Source organism: Orbicella franksi, chromosome 13 (genome assembly GCF_964199315.1).
Source record: "Orbicella franksi chromosome 13, jaOrbFran1.1, whole genome shotgun sequence".
In the NCBI taxonomy this organism is placed as follows: Eukaryota; Metazoa; Cnidaria; class Anthozoa; order Scleractinia; family Merulinidae; genus Orbicella; species Orbicella franksi.
In genome coordinates, this window is record NC_138157.1 from 16,526,650 (window position 1) to 16,541,705 (window position 15,056).

The 15,056-nt window shown below is 37.0% G+C and overlaps 2 protein-coding genes across 2 annotated transcripts in view; both read left to right on the plus strand.

Annotated features, from left to right (window-relative positions):
* LOC145466490 (uncharacterized) overlaps nt 1-15,056 on the plus strand; it is a 68,866-nt gene that overhangs the window by 25,396 nt on the left and 28,414 nt on the right. The gene's annotated exons all lie outside the window — the stretch shown is intronic.
* Nucleotides 3,578-14,400, plus strand: LOC145465076 (collagen triple helix repeat-containing protein 1-like). Its single transcript, XM_081448869.1, has 3 exons — nt 3,578-3,598; nt 13,566-13,751; nt 13,919-14,400. The coding sequence occupies exons 1-3, from the start codon at nt 3,578-3,580 to the stop codon at nt 14,270-14,272; spliced, it is 561 nt and encodes a 186-aa protein (XP_081304995.1). The 3' UTR covers nt 14,273-14,400.

A 15,056-nucleotide genomic window follows, 5' to 3' on the forward strand; every position in this document is an offset into this window, starting at 1 on the left:
GAGAACGTCCTTAATTAACTTATTAACAGTTTCCTCGCGTTTTTAAATTCACCTTTATGTACTTAGGGAAAACGAATTTTTTAGAACTGTAATCGCCCAGGATTTCGAAGAGGAGGTAAAGAAAATAAATTGTACTAAACAACTTCCTTGAACTTGACGTCTCAAACCCGCAATGTTATTACTTTCAAGAGAAAGACTGACTAACAATGTGTTATTGTGCTGACTTGTATAACTAGAGACATGTAAGTTTCTTAGTTTTTATCGCATACACTATATCATGTCGCGAAAATATATCTTGCTGATTAACTCTGTTTGCCTTTAGTGCCTTTTAAATGCGCTAACGATTTATGGGTGTCATATAAAAACTTGTTGTTGCTACTTGAGTACAAAGAAATCAGGGCCTTGTGCGTCACATGGAAAGAGCCTGATTTCATGACACGTTTTACCTCAAAACAGTAGCCGCCGAAGTAGATCTCCTATTAATTTCCTTTAGATTGAACATAGTCGACTTTTTCTTGACGGAGACACCTCAGCAACAAGTAGTAAACATAAAGGAAATTAGTTAAAGCAAAGCCCCAGTTATAGTAGAAGGATTTTTATTGCCATGTTGTTGGTATCCTAAGATATAGGGAAAAATAATTTCCGCGCATGCGAAGAAATGCGACTGCAGGATGAAAGTTTCCGTAACTTAGGGGAGGCGGTTGGAGCAAAAAGGGAACTCTGAACAGAACTCTTAGGGAAGGAATGTATAACAATACGATCACAAGTGCGGAGTATTTATAAATACTATGACGAAGGTCTCTAAAGAAGAAATGAGCTAATTTATTCAGCGCGCGAGGACCATTTCGGCGCAATGAAATCCGTGCAAATAGTGTGAATTGGTCAAAAATATAGAAAAAGCGCACAAGAAACTGGACTGACCCACGTAACAAAAGTCTGCTCATAATATTATGAGGTCGTATAAAGCTTAACGAGAGACTTAAGCTGAATTATTTAATGCTCATTCATGGAAAAAAACTCTCTTGCAGTTTGGTATGAAGACCCTGGCCTTCTCATAAACAGGCCTTTAAGCTTACCGCTATAGCTAGCTATGTCTTTGATAGTATCCGCCTGCGGAGATCTTTTCATGGACAACAAGCCCGCTGTGAAGTTCTACTCAAACATTACTGCTCGAGCTCAATTGTGAGAAAATAGTTTCTCGCTGTTTAGGCCGCTCAATTAGTAATAGTAATTGGACCGAGGGGAGTACAATTCAGGGAGTAATCGCGGGAGTAATTTCAAAATCGGGCGAGCGCGAAACGCGAGGCCGATTAGAAATTGCGAGCACGATTAATAATGGTAATAGGAGTGAGCGGCGTCCAATTCGGTCTGTAATCATACGAGTGATTAACAAAATCGGACGACCGGCCCGCGAAGGGGGAGTCCGATTTGTTAATCACGAGTATGATCACAGACTGAATTGTACCACACGATGTCCTGTTGCCAATTAATCATAACCATTACAATTTACTGCAAAAGTAAAAGTTTCAATTGAAAATGAGCTTTTAATAGTCATTTTTAAATATCATGATTAAAAATATGGAGACTGGCTTGCAAAATGCATATGGCTCTTAAGTTTCTTTCAAAACAGTCACCGGAGCAGTCACCTCCACAATTTTACAAAGTCAGTCTCTTGAATTTGTTACTATAGTGATTGTAATCATTGTTGTGATTGGTGGATTTAGTGGGGAGGACTTAAAATGATTGGCTCATGTAACTTTCCGATTACAGGTGTCCGATTACAGCCAACTGTCCGATTGCACTGTCCGATTACAACTTTTCAGATTAATTAGAGCAAAACACAGCAGTTTGTGCACCAATCACATTTGAGGAAATTGTAATTGTCATGATTACTCCTTTAATTGTACGACACGAGGTTCAATTACTAATTAATCGTATCTACAACAAATTTCGGAGTTAAAAATGTCTTTTGAGAAATTCTTCTGAGCGAAAACGCTTTTCATAAGTTTTGAAAACTGTAGGAAACATTGCGAAGGAAGACATAAAAGCGCGCGTAATTGAGTTTGAATCACGTGGTGCATCCAATTACTGGTATCCAATTACAAACAGTTCAAATTGAATACCTGTAATAGACCTTTCCCGCATTCCAACAAACAATGGCGCCAATGCGAGGTTAGGGTACACAAAAATCAGTCGCTCTGGTGCTATGGTTCGAAGGCACTGAAGTGGAATGCGGGAAAGGTCTATTGGACACCCATGTGATCGCGTACCGATTACGTGACTAATCAAAACTATAACAAAATTCTCGAACGTTATTGGCTATCAGCAGCCCGATTTGGTCATTACTTGTATGATTACAGACCGAATTGGACTCCACTCAGTTCTATTATATAGGCGCAAGGAGAACCAATCACGAGAGAGAATTTTGTTATGGATACGATTAAATAAGAATACAGTACAGAAGAGATATCTGGCCCTATACCCACATAGGGTTATGGTCGAAGAGAGACTTAAGAGATGCTAAAAAGACCTTTTTCTATAGGACTTCATGTTTACCAAGAACTTCTCTGATATAGCCCTTCATGTCTATTAGACTGGTTCCTTTAGAATTTACAAGTGTACAAGTTGGTGCAAACGCTGGTGTTTCAGGTTCAACGGTGTCCTGGGTTGGTGAATGGGAGGGTTATTGACGTCTAAATCAGTGTCCTGGATCTTCTTTGGAAGAAGTTTCTAAACCTCAGGGTTATATTGCGATTACAAAACAGTTTTTTTTTTCTCAAGAGCTTATCGTGAAATAAAATGTTCGATTGATACTTGTTAAAACTTTTCATTTTTCCAGGCATACGCAAATGGAGCATGAGCAGATTGGCTGTCTAACCACAGTTGTATGGGATGGGAACCACACTCGTTAAACTGCGAGAGAGAATGTTTTACAAAGAATTGTGTGCTGCCTCAACTACCTATTCTCCTTATATTATTTGCTTCCCTTTAGATATGTAGACCTTTAAAATAAACTTTTCCTTGAGGAAGATAGTGAGGGAAGAACGAATGAATTAGGAAAACAATTCAAAACAAATAAAAATAAAGTGCTAGAGAGCAAGTATCAGGAATAAAAGTAGTTTTCTCTGTCACTAAGGTCACATGTAAGCCGCAGTTTCAACGCCTTCCTAAAGAAGTTGTATTACAAGTTACTCTATTGAAAAAAATTCAAATGTGTCATTCGTTGCATAGTTAATGGCTTCTAAGCTGCTTTACAGTTTGATATTACAGTTCATCAAACCACAAGCATCTTATCTCTGGGACTAATTTCATACTCCGATTAGTCTTTTGGGCGTTCGGTGTACGCCCAGAGAATAGCACAAGCAGGGCCCTGGTAACCGGTTATGACGTCATATACACGCTTTAGCGACGTCAAAAGTTAATGCGAGGAGAAAGTCTGGGTACTAAGCTGATGAATCTATCAGGATCCGTAGAGTGATAAACGGTCTTAAAATTAATAAAGGATCTGACTTTACTCTGTAGTGTGAAAACAGCACAAGCATTCTTCAAAATACTAGGGTCAATCGTCAATAGACAGATGAAGGGCAATAATGCGAAGGTCAGTAAAACTTTAGTCTTTTTGTATTTGATGACATGTTTAATGATTCAAATATAGAAAACACTTTAAACAAACAAACCAACGAGGCTAAACAATCCTCGTCAGTGACTAAGATATTTGATTGTCTTGGAATGTCAAATTTTTCTTTCTTTGATAAACTATAGACTTTTTGGACACTTTATCACGAAGTCTTTCATATAATTCAGAGGTGCCATTGTCAGTGACAATATTGAGTAAACTTTGGAACGACCTGAAGGCTAATTTTATCGACAACCAAGTCAAAATCGTCTGTGTTGACAAGCAGAAGAAAGCAAGAGTTCCTAATTCAAATTATTTAATTAAAAGTAAAAGAGAGCAATTACTCTTGAAATGCCAGGACACTTAAGGCTTTATTAATCTGAAAACAATTAACTGCATCGCTTTCAGTGTTAAATATAAAGTGAAAATAATGAAACAGGATTTTGTCGATGGAGAGATTGCAGCTAAAAGTTAGTTTTAGTGAAGCTACAGCCGAGAGCACATTTCGTCCGGTTACGTTTATAAATATTTATTCGAACTGTGTTATGACAATTTATAATTTTTCCTTTCCGCTTGGCTATTATCGTAAGATTATATTTTCAGCCTAATAAATGCCGTATAAAAGAAGGATTTTATTTTGCGATATTTTTCTCCACACATTTGCCCACTGATGTGATTTTCACCCACGCCATTTAGAATATCCTATCTCAATTTTAGCGAGCCCCTATTCAGGCTGCAATTATAAAGTCAAGTAAATAAATAAGTTGTAGGTACTAAAAGAAAACAGATTTAAACTGGGGCACAGGGGCAAACCGCTACCAGATTTGGCTTGTTTGGCCCTCGGTTATTCGCTTTAGGGGCCACTGACTTTTACTTCTCGCTTTCCAGTCTCTTGCCCATAGAATTTTTGCGAGACTCTGACTGGAAGAATTAATTACATTGCAGTGGAAACAATGTTTTGCAAAACTAGTGGAACTCGTTTGTAAAACTTGGCCAATTTGTTATATTAATTTAGAGGCTTTAAATATACGAATGATAATTCATAGATATCAGTAAGATAGATGCAAAAGTCCTTGACTACTGGCTAATGTGGTTTAATATTCTCAGATGATAGCTAGACAAGATTCTTCAACCTATCAAAAGTATACTTGGATATATTAAAAGATGGTTGCCGACAAACTGTTTGCTTTAAATCATGATTGCTTTTGTCATAGAATGCATGGATTAGCCGAATGCGCTTTCCAACAGAACTCGTGTTTATATCGTTACCTCGAATTCTCCAAAAAAAAACAAACAAAAAAAAAAAAAAACAAGAAACAGAGAAGTCTCTCAGCCGACGACATTCGATTAACACAAGCGATTAATTTCTTCTCTACGTTAATTGTTTGAAGCCTAAATTTAAAAATTATACTATGTTTGTTGCCTTTGAATAGTATTGAGCAACAAACTCCTTACGTTAATTAACTAACACCAGTGATCAACTGTAGCTAATTTTGCCCAGCCACAGCCAGTTTAACTTATTAGTGATTTATAGCGAAGCTCCGGCGGCCCGAAGGGCCGCCAAGTGGAGCCCCATACCCATATAGGGAAGAAAAGGAAACCCATGAATTGATTTTCTCATGGTTATCATGGCTAGCGGTATTGCTCGTGGGCGCGTACGCACGACGGCGACGACGACGACGACGACGACGACGACGACGACGACGACGACGACGACGACGACGACGGAGTCGCGCAAGATGGCGCCATACTCCAGCTAATAGGTTGACAGAGACATGCACCCTCGGTTTGTAGCGGGAGAATGCCATTTTTCTTGGCGGGATTTTTAAAGAAAAACGACAGCGGAGGTTGATCTAATGTTTTTAAGACAGGGTTGCACTGAAGCAAAAAACAGAAAGCAAGAATTAACACGCAAAGAAGTAGCGAAGAAGATCGCGAAAAAGACTGAGCGGGCCAGCGCTGGGGAAGGAGGCGAAACAGTACTGAACAATGCCGTGAATTATAGCTAGTCAAGGGCTAGAGAAAGGTGGTGAAAAAATACCGAACAATGCCGTGAACCAAAGCTAACGAGGGCTATAGAAAGGAGGCGAAAGTACCCGACAAATTGATTCAGAAGACTGCAGAACTCTCCATGGCCAAGTTCAAAATTTGCGCGAACGTGATGCTGTGCAGCCGTGCAAGAAAATTCAAAAGTCACGTGATTTGGTCAGATGATGAACAAGAGAAATCAAACGTACTCGAGTGTTTTAGAGAAATTGCAAAACAGTAAACGTAGCGGAAAGAAGTGGTTGATTCGTTGATCTATCGAAAATATATCTTCAGTTCAGTCTTCACAACTTTTGCTGCAAGTTTCTGCCTGGAAGATTTACACTGGCCGAACTGAATTGCCAACTTGCGGTAAGTGACTTTTGTTGTTGCGTTTGCTATGAAAATTAACAAGTTGCCTCTGCGATGTAAGCTTAGCTAAGCTTATTTTCAATTGGAATCCATTAAAAGTCTTCCTTATTTGAAGCCGTGCTGTAAGAGATTTTAAAAATTGCATCGTTTTAATTTCGCTCGTCTCTAAACAATAACACATGGGTCGCTTTGGAGGTTGCTGTAAGTTGTAAACAAATAAAGTTTTCTGTCGATTTTCGTCGTCAACTTACGCTTATAACCTCACGTCTAAAAATAAGCTTAACCAAAACCGTACTTGTAAACACGGCCGGGCGAGTTTTGAAGTTTTCTCTGTGTTAGTTAGCACTGCCGCTTCGTAGACTGCTAAAATTTCTTCTGTTGTTGAAAACCAAGAAAGGTCTACAAACCATTTTAAGCCGAAGCGAACAGGATTTGCTAAATTTACTTTTGTTCCTATTTGAATATTTGCATATTGTGATTACAAAGTATGGAGATTTCCTTGTTTCCTAGTTCCTAGTTTCCTTCCTTTCCTAGTTCAATTTATTCGGTTTGGCGAAATGCTTTTGTGAATTCCGAGGTTAATTTGGTTGAAGACTGGTAAAGCTACTGCCAATAAAATGACTGCAAAGCTGAATTAAGCCGTCGGCAAAAATACAGACTCTCAGTAATATTCAATCAAATTTAAGCGTGAATAATTTTTAAACTTTAACACTGCAAGCTTAAACGAATTTTCTTGATCCTCTCTTTTGTTCGGTCACCTTTCATTGAGAAGGGATTTGCTGTTGATACTCGAGCTCAGATGTAGTGATATGCATCTTGTGTTTATAATGTAGACTTCCTCGTTTTATTTTGTTGTCTGTCCAATTAGTTCGGTTTGGTGAAATGCTTATATAGTCCAAAATGTCGAGTAGACGATTATGCATGGCAATCCTGTCTGCAAATAAAGCTCTGCTTTGATTTTGATTGGCTATTTCATTTTATTTGTGCCATTGCTTTTGGTTGGGGGTACATGGACCCTATTTTCTTAATAAGAGGTTATTCCCCAATGCGGTATTTACATTTAATATGGAAATGTTCCCAAAAAGTGAGATGGTACTAATTAACTCGGTAAATTGAACAGTGTAATAGAAGTTCTTGCCCTAACCATTTCTCGGTAATAAGAATAACTTTTGCATACATATATACACAATTTAGTTGGAGAGAATGCTCTCCTATCTCCACTCTCTCTCTCTCTCTGCTCTCTTCTTCACACTAATTTTTTATTAACTAACTTATTAAGTGAATGCCACTGACTGTTCTCTTTGTTGTGCATGCATACTTTTTTGCTCGTCGAAGAAAGTTTCAGTTTCTTCCTGGCTGTACAGTTTCCTTTGTCCTGTCCTGTACCAATTCGTTTGTCATATAACTTTGTGAATTCTCTATTCTCCTTAAATTTTATCTCATCAGGTTGATAGAATGCACTCTCAGAGTGTTCCATCATTGTCTTCAGTCGCTACAATTTTCCGGAAAAAAGCAATAGTTTTCTTAATTTCCTTTTACTTTGTGTTAGGACTTTTTAGCATGCCTGTAATTGGCCCATGGGCATTACGGGAGAATAATTTTCAGGTAAAGAATTACATTCGTTTTAGTGTTGAGTATTTTAAATTGTTATGAATTAGGCATTTATTTTTATTTTTATTTTTTATATTTTTTATTTTAGTCGCACGCAATGTTTTATGATTTTATCAAGGTATACCATGTAAATATAAATAATGCACTGGAAAATGCCAATCAGAGTATGCGTTATATCAGCTTTAAACACAAACCATATATAACAAATGACCTGTATGTAAATGATATTTTTATTACAGAGAACTGGACAGGGCAAGAACTTCTCCTTCGTTTGTGAATTTATATATTAATTCCTCTCAGTGCTGTCAAGATGTCTCAGGAACCTTCATTTCTGATAATCTATTATTTTCCACCATACCTACAGCACAGAAGCTCACCAAATCCTAACTGATAACTAACATGTGTGTATTTCTAGCCTTTGCTGTGTGCTACATGTATATTCTGTTATCCTGCCTTAACTGTTAGAAACAATTTTGACAGAGCTGTTTCAACAGTTTCAACAGCGCTACATGTAGCAGTGTTATTGAGTATGAACTTTATGGAGGATTTTAAATTTTTATTTTTGTATGATTACAGACGACAACGAAATATACATGTGTATACATAACCTGATGTTGGTGTTGGTTACAAACCGTCGTTCATAATAGTCATCCTATTACAGGTAAGGGAGAAAAGTTCAGAAAGTTTAGAACATTTCTTCCCCCAACACACCTTCTGTCTATAGGTGCAATAATTAAGAGGTTATATATATATATTATATATATAAATATATATATATATATATATATATATACATATATATATATATATATATATATATATATATATATATATATATATATACGAAGAGTAATGTAAAGTTACTGTATAAACTTAGCATTAAGATCTGACATTTGAACGCCTCCTTTGCTAAAATTAGTCACGATTTAATTGTTATCACTCCCTGTGAATTCATAGAGATTCCAGAGACAAATTATCACCTAATGTGGAAGTTTTGTCTTCAAGTGAGGGAAAATGACACAGAAGAGTTACAATGAAAGTAAAAAGAATAGATCGTTTTCACGTGACGTCATCACTTTCTAAAACCCAAAACTAGAGAACCACCAAAGTTTTTATCCTCGTCAGGCATAAGAGGCAGTATATTTATATCTGTTTACAATTTTACAGCTCAATAACGTGCTTCGTTTGGAATCCAGAGCATTTTGAATTTCAGGGTCATGGAGGTGCGTGACATAAGGCTATGATCGAGTTCGTCGAAAAATATATACTTATCTCATGATTTTGAGCTTTTTTAGAAGTTCGAGCATTAGGAAAAGGGCTTATGTAAATGCTTGTTTGATCAGTACTGATAATCAGCTGCCTAGATAGCCAAAGAAAGTTCCAGATGTTTACTCTATTTTCCGGCCGCCATAGTGGTGTACCACGGAGGTACACCAACATGGTGTTTTCATACTGGGCTCTGTAAATATCTGTGAAACATTTCGACGAATATCTGTAGTTTGGGGAAACGTACAGGCCTAAAACTTGGAGAAGTGTTTTATTTAGTTACCTTCTATAACATCATAATTTCATAGCTTTTTCCAAAGGATGGTTTTCGATTTATTTTTTTATTGCGTGACAGTGAAAACGATCTATTGTGAATGTTGATATGGTGTACATTATACATCATGTAAAGGTATTTGGTGAGTGCCAAAGGCATAGCATTTCATGTATTGCTTTTTCAGGACAAATTATATAACAGTGACATTTTAAAAGGTGTGATCAGAAAAATAATGAGTACATTGTCCAGGCATCACCAGTTTATGAACAGCATATGTAGACAGTAAGAGGAACTGTGAGCACCACGTAAGTTAGTTTTATGCTTATGACTTCTTGTTCTTGGATTTTGTGTCATTTCATCACAAGAATAGATACTGAAAGATGCAATAGTTGTTGCAATATATTTTTGAAGGAAAACTTATAAGTCTGCCTATGCTGGATAACAGCCATGTGTAAACTCAATGTGAAGCAAACACTCTGTTAAAGATGGGGGCAACCCTAAAACCCAGAAACTGGAATCCGGAATCTGGAACCAAAAACCGCAATCCAGAAACCGGAAACCGGAATCCACAAATCAAAGAAAATAAGTTCTTCAAATACGTGAAAATTGTTTTGCTTAGCCTTTCGATGGTAAAAAGTAAGCTGCCAAGTAAAAAGGACCTCAAACTTAACCTTTTTTGAAACAAAAATTCCCTGTCTGTTGAAATCGTGCGACTGTTATTTCTAGTGAGGGCTATGATTATGAGAATCTCAATAAAGTGCGTCTTAATTTTATTCCAAACACCTCGAGAGCCTCTAAAATAAGCTTGCTGGTAATTGCCATTTTATTCAATAAGTGATCTTCAATTTACCGGAAGTATAAATTTATCCTTTATGTCTAGTAGATACTGAACAAGATAGAAAATGTCATAGAGAACAGGATATCCGTCAGTGGCAGCCCCCTGTACATTGACAGTCAGGCCCCCCACTTTCGAAGTCCAAAGGCTAACCCGTCTGGTCTAAATATGAAATTTGATTTTTCCAACGGATACAAGACAAATTCCAGATTAACACAATTTCCAGACTCATACTGTGACAAATCAGCATTTCATATTCTTGGCAGCCATCATATTAAAACAATTTGTAGAAATGTTGCACACTTACTTCCGTCTGCTTCTCACTTGCCAACAGGTCAGACCACATGTTATTAAAAGATGCTAAAAGACTGCCAGAAACTCACTGCAATAGCCTATAATAGCTTGTTGTTAATGCGCTGCTCACCAGTCTTCTCAGAGCAATTTGATCTAGACAAGAACCGGGCTCTCACGAGGGCCAGCTTGAACAAAAGATGGGCAACTTAGCTTATGAGCAGGCTCTCGTGTTTGGGCTGGGGGCGTGAGTGGCAAAGCCACATGAAGGCTCTTGGTGACATGCCAATGGAGAAAAACACTAGACACCTATTTAGCCTGCTCAGACACTAGAGACAGATACTAGAGCCTGCTCGCAGGCTATGAGTAACTCTATCCACCCAAAAAATCAGTCACCCTGACTGGATAGTGATGTACCCTATGGATAGCTTTATGCAGCTTTTGAACAACTGGGCCAGATATATAGCTAAGGGTTGTTCAGAACTAGTCAATAATTTTTTAGCAATTACAGTCTGTGGCTGAAGTAAAGCCAAGAAAATAAATAACAACAAAATAATTTTTGCTCATATTTATTTATTAGACATTGCTGAAGTGAATTATTTCAATCATCATTCATAATATCTGGATTCCAGATTCTGGTTTTCGGTTCCGGATTCCAGATTCCAGATTCCAGATTCTGGATTCCGGATTTCGGTTTCCAAATTCAGTGTTTTAGGGTTGCCCCAGATGATGTATGTGCATATGTTAATCTTGAATAATCTGAAATTTCAGAGTTTAAAAATATCATATCATATCTGTGATGGTTCTGAGGTGGAGGGCTGTTACATGTACATGTAACATGTAAATGTCTCATGCACGATTTTCCACTTGTTATGATTCAGGTGCAAATAGTTTCTGTATCTGTTGATGTGCAACAATCTACACCAATATTTCAACCTAATAATGTACAGTGTATATTAATTAAACAAATTATGCTGTTTTTAGTTGACCAGTGCTACTACATAGTAATGTGATGTTGAAGTGCACAAATTTACAAACATGCCCAGTGTCAACTTGTCAAATATATGAACTGGCCAGACAGTGTAGATTACAAAATTCTCTGAAAGGTAAGGTGTTTCTTAAACATTAACTTGTAATTAATGATTTCTCAGACATTGTTTTCTTCAAGAAAAGATTCATACCCCACATGGAGGTTTTTTCTCTATTAGAGCTCTTGATTCCTGATGCTTTAATTTGGAATTTCTAAAGACTGGCCATGAATGGGTGTTGGGTGTGAATATCTTCTGGAACTGCACATTCATTCATTGAGTAAGCAAGAACATCAGTATTTATCCTGACAAACTCTGATTTTCTTCTGGAAGCTGAACTCATATACAGTTGTACAGTTATATGTACAACCAAACAGCCTGGATGACCCTGTGATTGGGACTGTGCACATTGTTGTAACTTGCAATGTTCCAGTTTCTTGTTTGAAGCAAATTGCATTTGCTCTCGAAAGCAAGTCACGAAGTTCATAACAGTTATGTAAGTTTGCTTTGTATCTCAGGGCAGGGCCTGCCACTGTGAAAGTTGGAGTACCAACCCCTAGCATTTGATTCACTACTAACACTCAGTAAACAACTAACAATGTTCCAGTCAGTCAATATATGAACAGTTTACAGATGAGCAGCGTGTATTAAAACATCAAAGATTTTCAAAGCAACCATATGGCCTGGTGAGATATTTCTAAGGAAATATAAATTTAAGGTCCTTATGATTGCTTATAGGCATTGATTTTTATTGTAAAAAATATCTTACTGAGTGTATTTTTCTTGTGTACTAATTGTTGTAGAACACAGAGATCACTGTTAAGACAGATATATTAATTTGTGAAAAGTTCTATAAACAAATGCATCTGGGAACAAATAATTTATCATGGATGCAGCTTCTGAGAGATCCCCAATATTAATGGAACATACACTGTTCATACATGTAAAAGAGTTCAGTAATTCATTACTTATGATTGTAATGCTTTGTTTGGTTTCTCTGTATTTACAGACAACTTGATGGGATTATAAATTCTGCACCAAGTTCATTGAATAAACTGACTTGGAAGTTCAGTTCTGCAACCCATCCTTTGTGTAGTAATATCATAGCTGCAACATTGTAACAGATACACTGCATTACATTATTAAGAAACACATATTAACTAATTATTTTTAAGTGCCTGTTAAATTAATCGGTTTTTCTTAGAGATAATTTACTCATGGTTTATTTAAATAATTGGCTTTTTGGCTTTAAAATGATATTTATTGAGCTTTTAAATCAATTTTGTGATAATCTGCATTGAACATGGCATAAATTGATATTTTGCCAACACACAAATGGAGAACTGGGTCTTAAGCAAAGTTGCAGGATTAGCATTTTTGTAGAAAGAAAGGGTTGAGAAATTTGTGACATTCTACAGACAGCCTTGCCATTCGCAATCTCCGATAAGGTTAATTTGTTCCATTCTGTTGTAGAAATAGTGTGCTCTAATTTATAAATTATTTCGATCTGTTGTTTAAATGATTGCCTTATAACCCCATGTCTGGCTTTGGTGCATGTAGGATATTGATGTATTTTTTATCCATTTTGCTGTAAATTATCTTAAGTGATGTGTCAATCAAACATATCTTGGATATGCTGGGCTCTTCTGACAAATGTACCTATGCCTGATAACCTTGGAGTGCATTTGGTTGTGTAGTGCAGACAAAATATATGTACATAATATAATTTCCTCTTAGCTTACTGATAATTCTTGGTATAATTTAATCATAGCAAAATTAATTAATGGAACCCAATAACAGCTCTTGTAGTCCACAATGCCAGTCGAGAAAAAGAACAAATCACACTGAAATTGAATAATAAAATTATTATTAGAAGCCTATGCAAGTATTCATAACCAGCAAAAAAAAAAAAATATCGTAATTACCATTCATGCAAGGGTGATTTTGCTTATTGCAAACCCTTCTAGCAGGAGTAGACTCCATACAATAGTGAAGATGGCTAAATGTATTTTGCGGACAAGTTAGAAGACAAAACTTTCCAACTTTTCACATATGTATACTGTTTTGGTATTTTTGTGAGATTACATTTGGTAGAGATTCAGGGACTGAGTATATTGTAACCACTGCATTTTAATCAGTCCCCACAACAAAAAAAATGTGTAAACTTCTTTTGTGTGGGAGTCCCCATGTTAACTAAGGAAGAATATAATGATTAATATCACTGCCTTGTCTTTCTGAATAAGGTAGGAAAGAACAAGAAAGAATGGCGCTAAAGGAGAACCTGGAATCCAGGGCCTTCCCGGCGAAAAGGGGCAGCGCGGAGAGAGTGGAACAAGTGTAATCCCTGGGACTCCTGGTGTGATGGCTTGCAAGAACTGGAAAGAATGTTCATGGAAAAACTTAGATGATGGCAAAGACCACGGCCTGATCAAGGTGAGTTTTTTTCTTTTAGCATTAAAACAAGTTGGTTCTAACTGATCTTTGCGACTAAACTATAACATATGATTATATCTAGAAAATGAACTTAACGTAACAAAAATTACGATGAGAAGAGAGGATGTGATCATATCTTGCTTATGCTGATTATTTTGTTTTTACAGGAGTGTTTGTTCACCAAGAACTTCTCTGACACATCCCTCCATGTTTACTGGACTGGCGTTCTAAGAGTCTACAACTGTGACAACTGCTGCAAACGCTGGTATTTCACTTCCAACGGTGCTGAATGTTCAAGCCCTCTTCCAATTGACGGTGTTATGTACATGGAGAAAGGTAGTGGTAAAAATATCCTTCGCGTTCGCCATATTGAGGGGCACTGTAACAACATCCACAAAGGCAATGTGCGCGTGGGATTCTGCGTTGGCAATTGTGCTAGTTATGGAAATGCTGATGCCAACACAGGCTGGAATTCAGTGTCCCGGATCTTTGTTGAAGAAGTTCCTAAACCTCAGGCTTAGATCTCGAAGCAAAACTTCCATTCCTGTATAAGCAATTAAGATGGGACGGTGTTTAATTCTGTATAACGCGCGGTTTGTCTGATTGCTGGGTGCGATTTTAAATTATTTTGACGCTGATGTTGTAGTTATTTAATTTATTAAATCCATTTTGAAATCACTGGTTATCCTTGCAATCTGATTGGCTTTCAGCAGTGCGATTTATTCACGAATCCCACTATTTTTTGCTCTAAATCGCATCTTTTTCTCAGCCAATGAGAATGGGACAGTAAAACAAAACAACCAATCAGATTTCAAGGTTAGTTTAAAGAAGGCATTAAAAATTCAGGAAAATGAAAGACAAAAAGCCATTGTGTGGCGAATTTTGTAACAATTATTGCTAAAACTTTGTTGTTGTTGTTTTTCAAAATTTTTGACGAATTCGATTAATTACAGTTTCTGAACGACGATTATGAGTTCCTTCAGGCTGAAGACCTATTTTAATGGAAGTTTCCAACATTCAGTGTTCATTTTGACGAATATTTTGGCGATTTTTCTTCAGCATCTGTTCAAGTTCCGTCCAACAAAACATAAACAAACGAAAACCACACAACAAATTCAGGGCCATCTCAAGAAGGTAGATGTTTCTTGGTTTCCGGTTGTTTCGAACGAAGCAACACAAGAGCTTAACTCTGTCGCTGGGAATAAACATACGTAGTCAAAATACGCCCCGCTCCACAAAACAGTGAATGATGAACGAACGTCTTCCGAAGCTGGTGCCCCGCCATCTTGAAAATATCTTGAAACA

What these genes read in the sequence shown, in the direction of transcription:
- LOC145465076 (XM_081448869.1), top strand. Translation starts at nt 3,578, where the DNA reads ATGAAGGGCAATAATGCGAAG. An exon ending in TGAAGGGCAATAATGCGAAG is followed by an intron (nt 3,599 to 13,565) that starts GTCAGTAAAACT and finishes TGAATAAGGTAG; the next exon opens with GAAAGAACAAGAAAGAATGG. An exon ending in AAGACCACGGCCTGATCAAG is followed by an intron (nt 13,752 to 13,918) that starts GTGAGTTTTTTT and finishes TTGTTTTTACAG; the next exon opens with GAGTGTTTGTTCACCAAGAA.